The sequence below is a fragment of the Carassius carassius genome, chromosome 1, assembly GCF_963082965.1.
Source record: "Carassius carassius chromosome 1, fCarCar2.1, whole genome shotgun sequence".
In the NCBI taxonomy this organism is placed as follows: domain Eukaryota; kingdom Metazoa; phylum Chordata; class Actinopteri; order Cypriniformes; family Cyprinidae; genus Carassius; species Carassius carassius.
This window is the reverse complement of record NC_081755.1, coordinates 49,830,227-49,846,649: the sequence shown is the minus strand read 5'-3', so window position 1 is coordinate 49,846,649 and position 16,423 is coordinate 49,830,227. Positions and strand designations below refer to the sequence as shown.

At 42.3% G+C, this 16,423-nt stretch overlaps 2 protein-coding genes across 2 annotated transcripts in view; one reads left to right on the top strand and one right to left on the bottom strand.

Annotated features, from left to right (window-relative positions):
- The window catches only part of LOC132143647 (uncharacterized), a 28,852-nt gene extending 28,508 nt beyond the window's left edge, over positions 1-344 (bottom strand). Inside the window, exon 1 of the mRNA XM_059554100.1 lies at positions 213-344. Within this exon, the coding sequence (XP_059410083.1) occupies positions 213-273 (61 nt within the window). The 5' untranslated portion in view covers positions 274-344. The remainder of the gene's footprint in view (positions 1-212) is intronic.
- Positions 1-16,423, top strand: part of LOC132096058 (uncharacterized) — a 332,561-nt gene that overhangs the window by 261,433 nt on the left and 54,705 nt on the right. The gene's annotated exons all lie outside the window — the stretch shown is intronic.

Sequence of the window (16,423 nt, the reverse complement as noted above, 5' to 3'; positions counted from 1 at the left end):
GATCAGAGAGCTGTTCGAATCACAAACACACTCTTAACATGAAGATAATTCAGCATCAGATGTTTGAGTCTGAAAGCGTCTAGTTTTAGTGCGTTCAGGAATAATCCAGTATGTTCTGTTTGTAACACAATAATAAACTGATCATGTTCAGATGAACTCTTTCTCAGATTAATTCACTAACTGTCTTGAAGAGAAAACACAGATGTCTTTACCTGTGAGAAGTGAAGAGAGAAAGATCAGTCCCAGCAGACACAAGTGACACTTATCAGCCATCTTCTCTTTCTGTCAGTCTTCCTCTTCATTATATTCTCTCAACTCTTTCTTTAAATACTCTCAGCTCTTCCTGTGTTTGTTCACTTCCTCTGATCTGTTTAAGTCAAGCTAAAGCTGCTATTAATGACACGATGTCAGTGTGTGATGGAGAAGAGCTGCTTCACACTGTGTGAAACGTGTCAGAACTGAATATTGTTAACTTCATTTGATCTATTCACAATCTATAGGAGATAATTTTGTACAAGTGCTCTGAACTGATGGAGAAGTGCTGCTTCACATCATGTGAAACACGTTCATCAGTGTGAGAACTGCACATTAAGCACAACTGCTCTGAACTAGAGCTTAGATCGGGCCCAACAAATCAAGCCCGACCCTACCCGACACGTTCACTGTAATTATGAGCCCGAGCCCGATTTAAACCCGACCATTTTTCAAATGTGGGCCGTTTTAACCAGGGGCGGATATTTTTTTTTTTACCGCAGGTGCTGCTGTGCTAGATCATTTAGGCTATGGGGGAGCTGCGCAGTTATATATATATATATATATATATATATATATATATATATATATATATATATATATATGCGTGCCGCATTTAATGCACGAGACAAAGCCAACACACGTTGTCACTGTTTAAAATGTTTCCATACCTCCGATTTTCCTCCAAACTTGAATTAACTTGCAAAGTTAATTCTCCTGTTTTAATTTTTTTCTTTGCTTCTTCAAGCTCCATGTTGCACTTAATCTACTGAATAGTAGGGGAGAGCAGGGGCGAAAGTACCATTTTTCAGAAAAACATCATTTTAAAAGATAATGTTATAGACAGAGATATATTTCTGCTGTGGCCAGTAACTGGGAAGTGTGGTCTATCAATACCAGGTGGTATTTTGTAGAAATGTAGAAAGACTTCAGTATAATTTCAATTTGAACATAAGTTGAACATTGTTACTTTTGACCCCATCGGTTGGGACGAAAGTAACACACAGGTGGGTTAAAAGTAACACGACAATATAAGCTAGATTGTTTTCTGATACTCTTATTTTTTCTTAAGTATACCTGACTATGACCTTGTTAATATGTAACTACAAACATATTTTGTCTTTTATCTTTGCAAAAAAAAACATTTAAATAACATTTTCATATTTTCCTTTTAAATTTAAGTTTCATCAAATGTCTCAAAACCCAATTGTACAAACTTGATTTTTTTTCAAACATATTTTTATTTCAGTGTATTTTTATAAAACATTTTTCAACAGAATGAACAATATAAAAATTGAATTACATAAATTCTAAACATAATGTAACAGTAGGCCTATTCATGTTTCCATCCAGTTGTTTTTATGCTTCAATTCAAAATGTGCATTAAAACATCTGGAAACACTGCAAATGCATAGCTGGAGGTTTCAAAGGTAAAGTATGCCTAAAACCTAAATATAACTAAGGTAAATGTGATTTAGCAGCTGTCCAGAGAGTGATGTTCCTCTGTGTCCAGAAAAGCCCTCTCATAAACTTCTGGATAAAACCAGACCCTCTGTCTGTCTGTCTGTCTGACCTTCACTCTTGACATATTCTTTTGGTATAATATGACATAAACATTTTAATAAATGATGCAAGACACAGAAATTTACAGTATAACATGCACCGGAACAAAATAAAAACTTCTTGTAACTGTAGCGGGACAAAAGTAACAATCGTTACTTTCGTCCCGACAGAAACTCCTGACATTTAAACCTGATTTACTTTTATACTGAAAAATTCTGAAAATGCAAACTTTAGGATGTGTTAAAGCACTAAATAACCTGTAGATTGATCATTACTGTGACATATGAAACAAAAACAACAACACGACTAATTAAAAAAAATCACCGCTTCAATAATTTTCTTTTTGTACTCGAAAACAGTTTTACCGACCTAACTGCGGGAAATAATGACGAAATCATGTGATATTTCTCAGCTCCATCAAGGGTTGCGTGTTGAACATGCTGTCATAGCTTGGAATGCAAATGCAGTAATAGGCTCTGAGAAAACCACTCTGTACTTTCGTCCCACGTTACTTTCGACCCCGCTCTCCCCTACAGAACGCACAGCAGGTGTGATGCGTCACGCATGCGAGACTGTGAGTGGACGAGACGCTGCGCATGACACGTGACGTGCCCGTCGGGTCGAGCCCGGGCTCGGGCAGAAAATATGCTCTACTCTGAACCCGATCTACAGGCTGTTCTTTGTTAGTTTCTCATCTTTCTTTCAGTCGTTTCCTGCAGGCCATTACATTCTAGAAATAAAATCATTAAGTTATTAATGATAAAACTGGTTTGTTACTGTAAATGTTTCCACTATCCGTGACTCACTTGTAGAAAATTAATTCTAAAACAGTTTTTAAAGCATTTTTAAAACGATTAGCATCAACTCCAGCTTGGTCAAACAGAAAGTCTTCACACACACTACACCTGCGTCTCTAAAGTGTTTCTTCTCATGGATTGTAACGTGCTGCTTTTCTCTCTCCAGCTCTGAGAAAACAGATCAGACCCAGAGTAGTTTATTAACACTACAAACACTGAACAGCAGCACATGTTCCCTTCGGCCGCTGGATTCAGCAGTGGCTCGAGTCTCTCTGGAGGTGATCATTCTCGTGAGCTGGATTTGTGTGCTGTGACACACACTGAGCTGTTTAACCTTCAGTCTGTGCCTGAGGTCAAGACGACCCAATCAACTTTTACTTGGTTGCCTTCACCTCATAAATATGGATATATATACAACCCGAATTCCGGAAAAGTTGGGACGTTTTTTAAATTTTAATAAAATGAAAACTAAAGGAATTTCAAATCACATGAGCCAATATTTTATTCACAATAGAACATAGATAACGTAGCAAATGTTTAAACTGAGAAATTTTACACTTTTATCCACTTAATTAGCTCATTTAAAATTTAATGCCTGCTACAGGTCTCAAAAAAGTTGGCACGGGGGCAACAAATGGCTAAAAAAGCAAGCAGTTTTGAAAAGATTCAGCTGGGAGAACATCTAGTGATTAATTAAGTTAATTGATATCAGGTCTGTAACATGATTAGCTATAAAAGCTTTGTCTTAGAGAAGCAGAGTCTCTCAGAAGTAAAGATGGGCAGAGGCTCTCCAATCTGTGAAAGACTGCGTAAAAAAATTGTGGAAAACTTTAAAAACAATGTTCCTCAACGTCAAATTGCAAAGGCTTTGCAAATCTCATCATCTTCAGTGCATAACATCATCAAAAGATTCAGAGAAACTGGAGAAATCTCTGTGCGTAAGGGACAAGGCCGGAGACCTTTATTGGATGCCCGTGGTCTTCGGGCTCTCAGACGACACTGCATCACTCATCGGCATGATTGTGTCAATGACATTACTAAATGGGCCCAGGAATACTTTCAGAAACCACTGTCGGTAAACACAATCTGCCGTGCCATCAGCAGATGCCAACTAAAGCTCTATCATGCAAAAAGAAAGCCATATGTGAACATGGTCCAGAAGCGCCGTCGTGTCCTGTGGGCCAAGGCTCATTTAAAATGGACTATTTCAAAGTGGAATAGTGTATTATGGTCAGACGAGTCCAAATTTGACATTCTTTTTGGAAATCACGGACGCCGTGTCCTCCGGGCTAAAGAGGAGGGAGACCTTCCAGCATGTTATCAGCGTTCAGTTCAAAAGCCAGCATCTCTGATGGTATGGGGGTGCATAAGTGCATACGGTATGGGCAGCTTGCATGTTTTGGAAGGCTCTGTGAATGCTGAAAGGTATATAAAGGTTTTAGAGCAACATATGCTTCCCTCCAAACAACGTCTATTTCAGGGAAGGCCTTGTTTATTTCAGCAGGACAATGCAAAACCACATACTGCAGCTATAACAACAGCATGGCTTCGTCGTAGAAGAGTCCGGGTGCTAACCTGGCCTGCCTGCAGTCCAGATCTTTCACCTATAGAGAACATTTGGCGCATCATTAAACGAAAAATACGTCAAAGACGACCACGAACTCTTCAGCAGCTGGAAATCTATATAAGGCAAGAATGGGACAAAATTCCAACAGCAAAACTCCAGCAACTCATAGCCTCAATGCCCAGACGTCTTCAAACTGTTTTGAAAAGAAAAGGAGATGCTACACCATGGTAAACATGCCCCGTCCCAACTATTCTGAGACCTGTAGCAGAAATCAAAATTGAAATGAGCTCATTTTGTGCATAAAATTGTAAACTTTCTCAGTTTAAACATTTGCTATGTTATCTATGTTCTATTGTGAATAAAATATTGGCTCATGTGATTTGAAAGTCATTTAGTTTTCATTTTATTAAAATTTAAAAAACGTCCCAACTTTTCTGGAATTCGGGTTATATATAAACTGGGTTGATTTGATTGTTCTGAAGTTATGTAATTTTTTAAAATATTTATTTATTTATTTTTACTTATCTATTCTTTGGGGTCACATTGAAATGAATAGGAAATGCGATTATTTATGTATATATATATATATATATATATATATATATATATATATATATATATATATATATATATATAATTTTTATTTATTAACTTTTTTCTTTGTCAAAAAAAAATCAATAAATCCAGCATAAATCTTAAAATTTCCACACAGAAATTAAGGCCTGGTGAGAGAACAAATGCAATGTAGAATAGACATGATCACTCACACACACACACACACACACACACACACAAACACACTGTTCATATCTGCTTATTGCAGTTGTTTTTTGTTTGTTTGTTTTTTGCATTTTGTGTTTTTTATTTATATATAAGTAAAATAAAATTGTTTTGCTTTTACATTTTAGATTGAAAAAAATATGTGCCTGCAATCAAGATGTAGTGACAACTTATAGAGCATTTCTGCAAATTAATGTGGCATTATTGCAAAAGCGGGCTTTTCAAAATACCTCAAATAACAAAAAATGAATTCTAACCTTTGAGAATTTTTTTAATATATTATAATGGTTCAATATATATTTACAAAATATATATCAGAAAAGTTGTGAGAGAAGTAGTTAACCACTTTCCTAGAAAAATTATATTTGGGGTCAATATGACCCCATCATGGAAAGAGTAATTATAAAAAAATATATACATTTTTAAAAATACAAATTATATATATATATATATATATATATATATATATATATATATATATATATATATATATATATATATATATATAAAGAAAAAGAAAAAAACTTAATGACCCTATATATCCAGCAGAGGTCAAAACAGTAAATGAGAACCATATGAGGGTTAAAACACTTCAGAGATGCTAGAAAAGGCAGCTAATTTATTGGTGGTTAAATGCTATATTTATGAAAGTCTGTAGGTGTCATGAGCACCATGCCCTGAAGATACTCAAAATATTTAGGGGCAAAATAATACGTTTCAAAAATGAGGGTAGCTTTTGAATTCATTGTTCCTATTTTAATGATAGATTACTTGAGTCCTAATGAGATAAATGATCATGATGCCACAGTCGATCAAACTTGCTGTCTGCCATTTTAAAACATATTCATACTCCTCCTAGACAGCTGGTCCACTTTCACCAAACTCGATTCATATCATCTTTAGACAATGCTGGCACAAAGGATGGATTTCTTACTGAAGTACAAAACTGTTATTGTTAAACACATCATGATGGCACAATGTCAAAATGATTTTATCTCTGCAATGCATTCGTATATTGACACTAAACCTTTGACCAAACTTTAGACCCATCTCAATATCCACACTTGTACAATAACTAAACACAGTTACATAGAGACTATTGAACAAGGCAGAAAACAAGAGAGCATGAACACAACACAAGCCATAAAAACACAAGCTGTAAAACATGCTGCTGCTTCATATCAGCATTAAGACAAACATTTGCTGCTCAGAGACGTCTTTAAGAGTCCAGAACATCACCTTTCCATTCATTCCTTTAGTTTTCTGTGAAGCTGCTTCAATGTGGTTTTTGTCTAGTGTTTTCTGAAGAGTGTTTCTGCAGTTAGTTTGACCGCACTGGTTTAACACACACAGATCTGAGATCATCTCTGAACCCGGTTTGGACCGGTTTAACCCACACAGATCTGAGATCATCTCTGAACCCGGTTTGGACCGGTTTAACACACACAGATCTGAGATCATCTCTGAACCCGGTTTGGACTGGTTTAACACACGCAGATCTGAGATCATCTCTGAACCCGGTTTGGACTGGTTTAACACACGCAGATCTGAGATCATCTCTGAACCCGGTTTGGACTGGTTTAACACACGCAGATCTGAGATCATCTCTGAACTCGGTTTGGACTGGTTTAAAACACGCAGATCTGAGATCATCTCTGAACCCGGTTTGGACTGGTTTAACACACACAGATCTGAGATCATCTCTGAACCCGGTTTGGACCGGTTTAACCCACGCAGATCTGAGATCATCTCTGAACACGGTTTAGACCGGTTTAACTCACACAGATCTGAGATAATCTCTGACCCCGGTTTGGACCGGTTTAACCCACACAGATCTGAGATAATCCCTGAACCCGGTTTGGACCGGTTTAACCCACACAGATCTGACATCATCCCTGAACCCGGTTTGGACCGGTTTAATCCACACAGATCTGAGGTCATCTCTGAACCCAGTTTGGACCGGTTTAACCCACAAAGATCTGACATCATCCCTGAACCCGGTTTGGACCGGTTTAATCCACACAGATCTGAGGTCATCTCTGAACCCGGTTTGGACCGGTTTAACCCACATAGATCTGAGATCATCCCTGAACCCGGTTTGGACCGGTTTAACCCACACAGATCTGAGATCATCCCTGAACCCGGTTTGGACTGGTTTAACCCACACAGATCTGAGGTCATCTCTGAACCCGGTTTTGACCGGTTTAACCCACACAGATCTGAGATCATCCCTGAACCCGGTTTGGACCGGTTTAACCCACACAGATCTGAGGTCATCTCTGAACATGGTTTGGACCGGTTTAACCCACACAGATCTGAGGTCATCTCTGAACCCAGTTTGGACCGGTTTAATCCACACAGATCTGAGGTCATCTCTGAACCCAGTTTGGACCGGTTTAACCCACAAAGATCTGACATCATCCCTGAACCCGGTTTGGACCGGTTTAATCCACACAGATCTGAGGTCATCTCTGAACCCGGTTTGGACCGGTTTAACCCTCACAGATCTGAGATCATCCCTGAAACCGGTTTGGACCGGTTTAACCCACACAGATCTGAGGTCATCTCTGAACCCGGTTTGGACTGGTTTAACACACACAGATCTGAGATCCTCTCTGAACCCGGTTTGGACCGGTTTAACCCACACAGATCTGAGATCATCTCTGAACACGGTTTAGACCGGTTTAACCCACACAGATCTGAGATCATCCCTGAACCCAGTTTGGACCGGTTTAACCCACACAGATCTGAGATAATCTCTGACCCCGGTTTGGACCGGTTTAACCCACACAGATCTGAGATCATCCCTGAACCCGGTTTGGACCGGTTTAACCCACACAGATATAACATCATCCCTGAACCCGGTTTGGACCGGTTTAATCCACACAGATCTGAGGTCATCTCTGAACCCAGTTTGGACCGGTTTAACCCACAAAGATCTGACATCATCCCTGAACCCGGTTTGGACCGGTTTAATCCACACAGATCTGAGGTTATCTCTGAACCCGGTTTGGACCGGTTTAACCCACACAGATCTGAGATCATCCCTGAACCCGGTTTGGACCGGTTTAACCCACACAGATCTGAGATCATCCCTGAACCCGGTTTGGACCGGTTTAATTCACACAGATCTGAGGTCATTTCTGAACCCGGTTTGGACTGGTTTAACCCACACAGATCTGAGGTCATCTCTGAACACCGTTTGGACCGGTTTAACCCACACAGATCTGAGATCATCCCTGAACCCGGTTTGAACCGGTTTAACCCACGCAGATCTGAGATAATCTCTGAACACGGTTTGGACCGGTTTAACCCACACAGATCTGAGATCATCCCTGAACCCGGTTTGGACCGGTTTAACCCACACAGATCTGAGATCATCCCCGAACCCGGTTTGGACCGGTTTAACCCACACAGATCTGAGGTCATCTCTGAACCCAGTTTGGACCTGTTTAATCCACACAGATCTGAGGTCATTTCTGAACCCGGTTTGGACTGGTTTAACCCACACAGATCTGAGGTCATCTCTGAACCCAGTTTGGACCGGTTTAACCCACACAGATCTGAGATCATCCCTGAACCTGGTTTGGACCGGTTTAATCCACACAGATCTGAGGTCATTTCTGAACCCGGTTTGGACTGGTTTAACCCACACAGATCTGAGGTCATCTCTGAACACCGTTTGGACCGGTTTAACCCACACAGATCTGAGATCATCTCTGAACCCGGTTTGGACTGGTTTAACCCACACAGATCTGACATCATCCCTGAACCCGGTTTGAACCGGTTTAACCCACGCAGATCTGAGATAATCTCTTAACACGGTTTGGACTGGTTTAACCCACACAGATCTGAGGTCATCTCTGAACCCGGTTTGGACCGGTTTAACCCACGCAGATCTGAGATCATCTCTGAACACGGTTTGGACCGGTTTAACCCACACAGATCTGAGGTCATCTCTGAACCCGGTTTGGACCGGTTTAACCCACGCAGATCTGAGATCATCTCTGAACACGGTTTGGACTGGTTTAACCCACACAGATCTGAGATCATCTCTGAACCTAGTTTCGACCGGTTTAACCCACACAGATCTGAGATCATCTCTGAACACGGTTTGGACCGGTTTAAACCACACAGATCTGAGATCCTCTTCCTCTTCTTTCTATAGCTAGGTTTCTACAGAAGAACTTCTCCTTGGTAAACATGTTTGCTGTAGTCCATTTACAAATTCGTTAGTTTCATTGGTGCAGTGTTTCTAAAGTGTTTATTTGAGTGATTTTATGTGAAGCAGGGTTCCTCATTCACACACCTGGCTGTGATGTTCAAGTGAACTCAGAGACCTTGACTAGCTGATTCAGGGGTGTTTAATTAAGCTGCAGAAAGTGTCCCTCCAGGAGCAGGACTGAGGAGACTGATGTAGCTAAAACACAGATCTACACATACATTTATAAATGTTTACAGGTTACTGGTCATATAATTAGAATATCATCAAAAAGTTGATTTATTTCACTAATTCCATTCAAAAAGTGAGACTTGTATATTATATTCATTCCTTACACACAGACTGATATATTTCAAATGTTTATTTCTTTTAAGTTTGATGATTATAACTGACAACTAAGGAAAATCCCAAATTCAGTATCTCAGAAAATTAGAATATTGTGAATAGGTTCAATATTGAAGACACCTGATGCCACACTCTAATCAGGTAATTAACTCAAAACACCTGCAAAGGCCAATAAATGGTCTCTCCGTCTAGTTCTGTAGGCTACACAATCATGGGGAAGACTGCTGACTTAACATTTGTCCAAAAGACGACCACTGACACCTTGCACAAGGAGGGTAAGACTCAAAAGGTCATTGCAAAAGAGGCTGGCTGTTCAGACATTTTTCTCTGATTTTCTGAGATACTGAATTTGGGATTTTCCTTAGTTGTCAGGTGCTGGTGATTAGTACTCAGGGGAGAGTGAGCCCTGGGGATTAGCTGGGACCGGGTCTGCCCGATCCCTGACAGTTATAACGAGAAAACAAACTTTTGTTATGTCGAGATAACGAGAAAATTAAATCGTTATAACGAGAAAACAACTTTTGTTATGTCGAGATAACGAGAAAACAAGAAGGAAAAAATGTATAACGCATGGCCGCTTAGAACTTCCATACAGTTCTGTTAATATGTGAGAGAGAAAAAACACCTTCTGAATGTGTGAGAATTCCCCCCCATCAGTCCAAACCGGGTTCAGAGATCATCAGTTGTGTGTGGGTTAAGATGCCAGTTCCTCTTCTTTCTTCAAGCGAGTTTCTTTAATAACCTCTGCGGTCAAACACACGGAGTTCTCACAGCCAACAATAACATGTTTCCAAACCTCAACAGTGAGATCACTGCTCTGAAAATATTATAAAGAGACGTGACGTGCAGCCAAGTATAGAAACCCATACTCGGAATTTTTTGCTCTGCATTTCACCAAAATCATCACAAGTGCACACACGCACACACACACACACAATTTTTGCAGCCATTACTTTGAACCAGTGTGGTTTTAGACATGGAGAAGTACACTTTCATTGACATATTTGAAATAATCTTTATTTCTGTGTGCAGAGGCTTTGGTTTATATCAAGTTTATATCAAGTGTCACTAATACCTGTGTACTTACATAGTAACTAATGTGCATGTAGTATGTAACCAAATTGTAAGTACTAGGGGTGTAACGATTCACTCGTTTTCTCGATGCATCGATTACAAACCCTGGCGATTCATATGCATCGATCTTGAAACATGACTTTTGAATCATGAATCGCCGATCTTGGACAGTTATCGATTCAAAATGCTAAGAATCGAATGAATCCCGATTTCTATAGCGATTCAATGCTTTCAAAATGTGTACACATTAAATTACTACACGCACAAATTAATGGAGACCTTGAAGAGTGTTCGTGAATCGTGCCTCTTATCTGTCCTTCACGCGCTCCACTGTTTACAGACTGAGACTGTCACAGGATTGCGCTCGCGCTCCGTTCGTCTCTGACGCAGCTGACATGTGATCTATAGGACTCGTGGCCAGTAATGCTAACGTGAAGTAGTTTTACTTTTCTGTAGTTTGTCAATGGCTCTCTGCATCTTACCGACGGAGTTACCGGAGCTGTCGACAGCTGTATTTATTGCATGGACGGGGCAGAAATGTAAGTGTCTAAATCATACGCACAGTTCCACTGAATGATAAATGTGTTTAAACAATGCGGATGAACCGAATATACGAAGGAAACTTTTAAAATTAACCACAGCATTAACAACGACTTTGAAATAAGAGCACGAGATTTATCTGATAATATGCATGAAAGTAACCTAGCGTTTGTTTCATTAGCAAACAGACATCTGGCGCGTTTTCTCTCAGAATCATTCGCTGATGGAGAGGAAAAGTTAAATAGAGATGAAGACGTTTTCACACTGAAAGAGAAGCGATCTCGCTCTCATAGACGTGCCAGGCTATATCTGCAGCTAAACTGAATAAAAGCAGAATGAACTGATGAAACCCACAAACAATTTATGAATGATGCAGTGCTAATTGACATTTATTACAGTACAGAAACTATAAAGTATATTTTCTACCTTATTCTGTGCAGAAAATTTAAATAATTGCTAATTAAATGTAGCCTAGTATATAAAACAATCATAAAATTGCCATTAGGAAAAAAATATCGATTACAAATGATTGATTATTGTCCAGCAGTGTATTTGGTTTATTACAGCTAATTAAAAGTAATTAAAAAAGAAGATAATTCCTTGTAAAAATAATAATAATAATAATTATAATAATTATTATTATTATTAATATTATATAGGCTACTTACATAAAATGATTATATTTGACATTTCTGTCACTTCTGAAATTATGACTACGCCCCTGGTGTGACAAAATGTTAGTTTATACATAATATTCTTTAAGCTCTTTTTTAAAAACTTGGCTTACATACATTTTTACGTATGCCATGTCGCATCATTAAACTATCATTTAACAATGGACAAACGTTTTTTTTTTTTTATAACCTATGGTTCTCTAACCATAAATGCTACTGTAATTTGCTACTGTAATTTGCACTTAAGTGCAATGCACTTAAAGAATGCAGAATCGAATCGTTATAATCGAATCGAATCGAATTTAATTGTGAATCGAATCTAATTGAATCGTTCTAAATTTGCAGAAATCGTTCTTGAATCGAATCGAAAACCTATGAATCGTAATGGAATCGAATCGCTGCCTTGCCAAAGATTCACAGCCCTAGTAAGTACACATTGAAACATAGTATCTACAGCTGTAATATTTGTGTAACTACACACATGTAACAACCCTCAGGATGGTTTAAGTACAAATGTGTAACAGGACATTGGTAACAACACTTTTTTCACTTCACTAAGTACTCATGTAACAGGAATTATATAACTACATTTTGTAACAACAATATGCATAAGAGTAATTGGAACCATTTGATCCAGGGAGTGGAGATGGGTAGGTTTAGGGGTGAAGTGGGATCCAGGAGGTGGAGATGGGTAGGTTTAGGGGTGAAGTGGGATCCAGGAGGTGGAGATGGGTAGGTTTAGAGGTGAAGTGGAATCCAGGGGGTGGAGATGGGTAGGTTTAGAGGTGAAGTGGGATCCAGGGGGTGGAGATGGGCAAGTTTAGGGGTGAAGTGGGTTCCAGGGGGTGGAGATGGGTAGGTTTAGGGGTGAAGTGGGATCCAAAGGGTGGAGATGGAGGTGGAGATGGGCAGGTTTAGGGGTGAAGTGGGATCCAGGGGTTGGAGACGGGTAGGTTTAGGGGTGAAGTGGGATCCAGGGGTTGGAGATGGGTAGGTTTAGGGTTGAAGTGGGATCCAGGGGGTGGAGACGGGTAGGTTTAGGGGTGAAGTGGGATCCAGGGGGTGGAGACGGGTAGGTTTAGGGGTGAAGTGGGATCCAGGGGGTGGAGACGGGCAGGTTTAGGGGTGAAGTGGGATCCAGGGGGTGGAGACGGGTAGGTTTAGGGGTGAAGTGGGATCCAGGGGGTGGAGACAGGTAGGTTTAGGGGTGAAGTGGGATCCAGGGGGTGGAGACGGTTAGGTTTAGGGGTGAAATGGGATCCAGGGGGTGGAGACGGGCAGGTTTAGGGGTGAAGTGGGATCCAGGGGTGGAGACGGGCAGGTTTAGAGGTGAAGTGGGATCCAGGGGGTGGAGACCTGCAGGTTTAGGGGTGAAGTGGAATCCAGGTGGTGGAGACGGGCAGGTTTAGAGGTGAAGTGGTTTTTTTTTTTTTATAACCTATGGTTCTCTAACCATAAATGCTACTGTAATTTGCTACTGTAATTTGCACTTAAAGAATGCAGAATCGAATCGTTATAATCGAATCGAATCGAATTTAATTGTGAATCGAATCTAATTGAATCGTTCTAAATTTGCAGAAATCGTTCTTGAATCGAATCGAAAACCTATGAATCGTAATGGAATCGAATCGCTGCCTTGCCAAAGATTCACAGCCCTAGTAAGTACACATTGAAACATAGTATCTACAGCTGTAATATTTGTGTAACTACACACATGTAACAACCCTCAGGATGGTTTAAGTACAAATGTGTAACAGGACATTGGTAACAACACTTTTTTCACTTCACTAAGTACTCATGTAACAGGAATTATATAACTACATTTTGTAACAACAATATGCATAAGAGTAATTGGAACCATTTGATCCAGGGAGTGGAGATGGGTAGGTTTAGGGGTGAAGTGGGATCCAGGAGGTGGAGATGGGTAGGTTTAGGGGTGAAGTGGGATCCAGGAGGTGGAGATGGGTAGGTTTAGAGGTGAAGTGGAATCCAGGGGGTGGAGATGGGTAGGTTTAGAGGTGAAGTGGGATCCAGGGGGTGGAGATGGGCAAGTTTAGGGGTGAAGTGGGTTCCAGGGGGTGGAGATGGGTAGGTTTAGGGGTGAAGTGGGATCCAAAGGGTGGAGATGGGCAGGTTTAGGGGTGAAGTGGGATCCAGGGGGTGGAGATGGGCAGGTTTAGGGGTGAAGTGGGATCCAGGGGGTGGAGATGGGCAGGTTTAGGGGTGAAGTGGGATCCAGGGGGTGGAGATGGGCAGGTTTAGGGGTGAAGTGGGATCCAGGGGTTGGAGATGGGTAGGTTTAGGGTTGAAGTGGGATCCAGGGGGTGGAGACGGGTAGGTTTAGGGGTGAAGTGGGATCCAGGGGGTGGAGACGGGTAGGTTTAGGGGTGAAGTGGGATCCAGGGGGTGGAGACGGGCAGGTTTAGGGGTGAAGTGGGATCCAGGGGGTGGAGACGGGTAGGTTTAGGGGTGAAGTGGGATCCAGGGGGTGGAGACAGGTAGGTTTAGGGGTGAAGTGGGATCCAGGGGGTGGAGACGGGTAGGTTTAGGGGTGAAATGGGATCCAGGGGGTGGAGACGGGCAGGTTTAGGGGTGAAGTGGGATCCAGGGGTGGAGACGGGCAGGTTTAGAGGTGAAGTGGGATCCAGGGGGTGGAGACCTGCAGGTTTAGGGGTGAAGTGGAATCCAGGGGGTGGAGACGGGCAGGTTTAGAGGTGAAGTGTTTTTTTTTTTTTTATAACCTATGGTTCTCTAACCATAAATGCTACTGTAATTTGCTACTGTAATTTGCACTTAAGTGCAATGCACTTAAAGAATGCAGAATCGAATCGTTATAATCGAATCGAATCGAATTTAATTGTGAATCGAATCTAATTGAATCGTTCTAAATTTGCAGAAATCGTTCTTGAATCGAATCGAAAACCTATGAATCGTAATGGAATCGAATCGCTGCCTTGCCAAAGATTCACAGCCCTAGTAAGTACACATTGAAACATAGTATCTACAGCTGTAATATTTGTGTAACTACACACATGTAACAACCCTCAGGATGGTTTAAGTACAAATGTGTAACAGGACATTGGTAACAACACTTTTTTCACTTCACTAAGTACTCATGTAACAGGAATTATATAACTACATTTTGTAACAACAATATGCATAAGAGTAATTGGAACCATTTGATCCAGGGAGTGGAGATGGGTAGGTTTAGGGGTGAAGTGGGATCCAGGAGGTGGAGATGGGTAGGTTTAGGGGTGAAGTGGGATCCAGGAGGTGGAGATGGGTAGGTTTAGAGGTGAAGTGGAATCCAGGGGGTGGAGATGGGTAGGTTTAGAGGTGAAGTGGGATCCAGGGGGTGGAGATGGGCAAGTTTAGGGGTGAAGTGGGTTCCAGGGGGTGGAGATGGGTAGGTTTAGGGGTGAAGTGGGATCCAAAGGGTGGAGATGGGCAGGTTTAGGGGTGAAGTGGGATCCAGGGGGTGGAGATGGGCAGGTTTAGGGGTGAAGTGGGATCCAGGGGGTGGAGATGGGCAGGTTTAGGGGTGAAGTGGGATCCAGGGGGTGGAGATGGGCAGGTTTAGGGGTGAAGTGGGATCCAGGGGGTGGAGATGGGTAGGTTTAGGGGTGAAGTGGGATCCAGGGGGTGGAGATGGGCAGGTTTAGGGGTGAAGTGGGATCCAGGGGTTGGAGACGGGTAGGTTTAGGGGTGAAGTGGGATCCAGGGGTTGGAGATGGGTAGGTTTAGGGTTGAAGTGGGATCCAGGGGGTGGAGACGGGTAGGTTTAGGGGTGAAGTGGGATCCAGGGGGTGGAGACGGGTAGGTTTAGGGGTGAAGTGGGATCCAGGGGGTGGAGACGGGCAGGTTTAGGGGTGAAGTGGGATCCAGGGGGTGGAGACGGGTAGGTTTAGGGGTGAAGTGGGATCCAGGGGGTGGAGACGGGTAGGTTTAGGGGTAAAGTGGGATCCAGGGGGTGGAGACGGGTAGGTTTAGGGGTGAAATGGGATCCAGGGGGTGGAGACGGGCAGGTTTAGGGGTGAAGTGGGATCCAGGGGTGGAGACGGGCAGGTTTAGAGGTGAAGTGGGATCCAGGGGGTGGAGACCTGCAGGTTTAGGGGTGAAGTGGGATCCAGGGGGTGGAGATGGGCAGGTTTAGGGGTGAAGTGGGATCCAGGGGGTGGAGATGGGTAGGTTTAGGGGTGAAGTGGGATCCAGGGGGTGGAGATGGGCAGGTTTAGGGGTGAAGTGGGATCCAGGGGTTGGAGACGGGTAGGTTTAGGGGTGAAGTGGGATCCAGGGGTTGGAGATGGGTAGGTTTAGGGTTGAAGTGGGATCCAGGGGGTGGAGACGGGTAGGTTTAGGGGTGAAGTGGGATCCAGGGGGTGGAGACGGGTAGGTTTAGGGGTGAAGTGGGATCCAGGGGGTGGAGACGGGCAGGTTTAGGGGTGAAGTGGGATCCAGGGGGTGGAGACGGGTAGGTTTAGGGGTGAAGTGGGATCCAGGGGGTGGAGACGGGTAGGTTTAGGGGTGAAGTGGGATCCAGGGGGTGGAGACGGGTAGGTTTAGGGGTGAAATGGGATCCAGGGGGTGGAGACGGGCAGGTTTAGGGGTG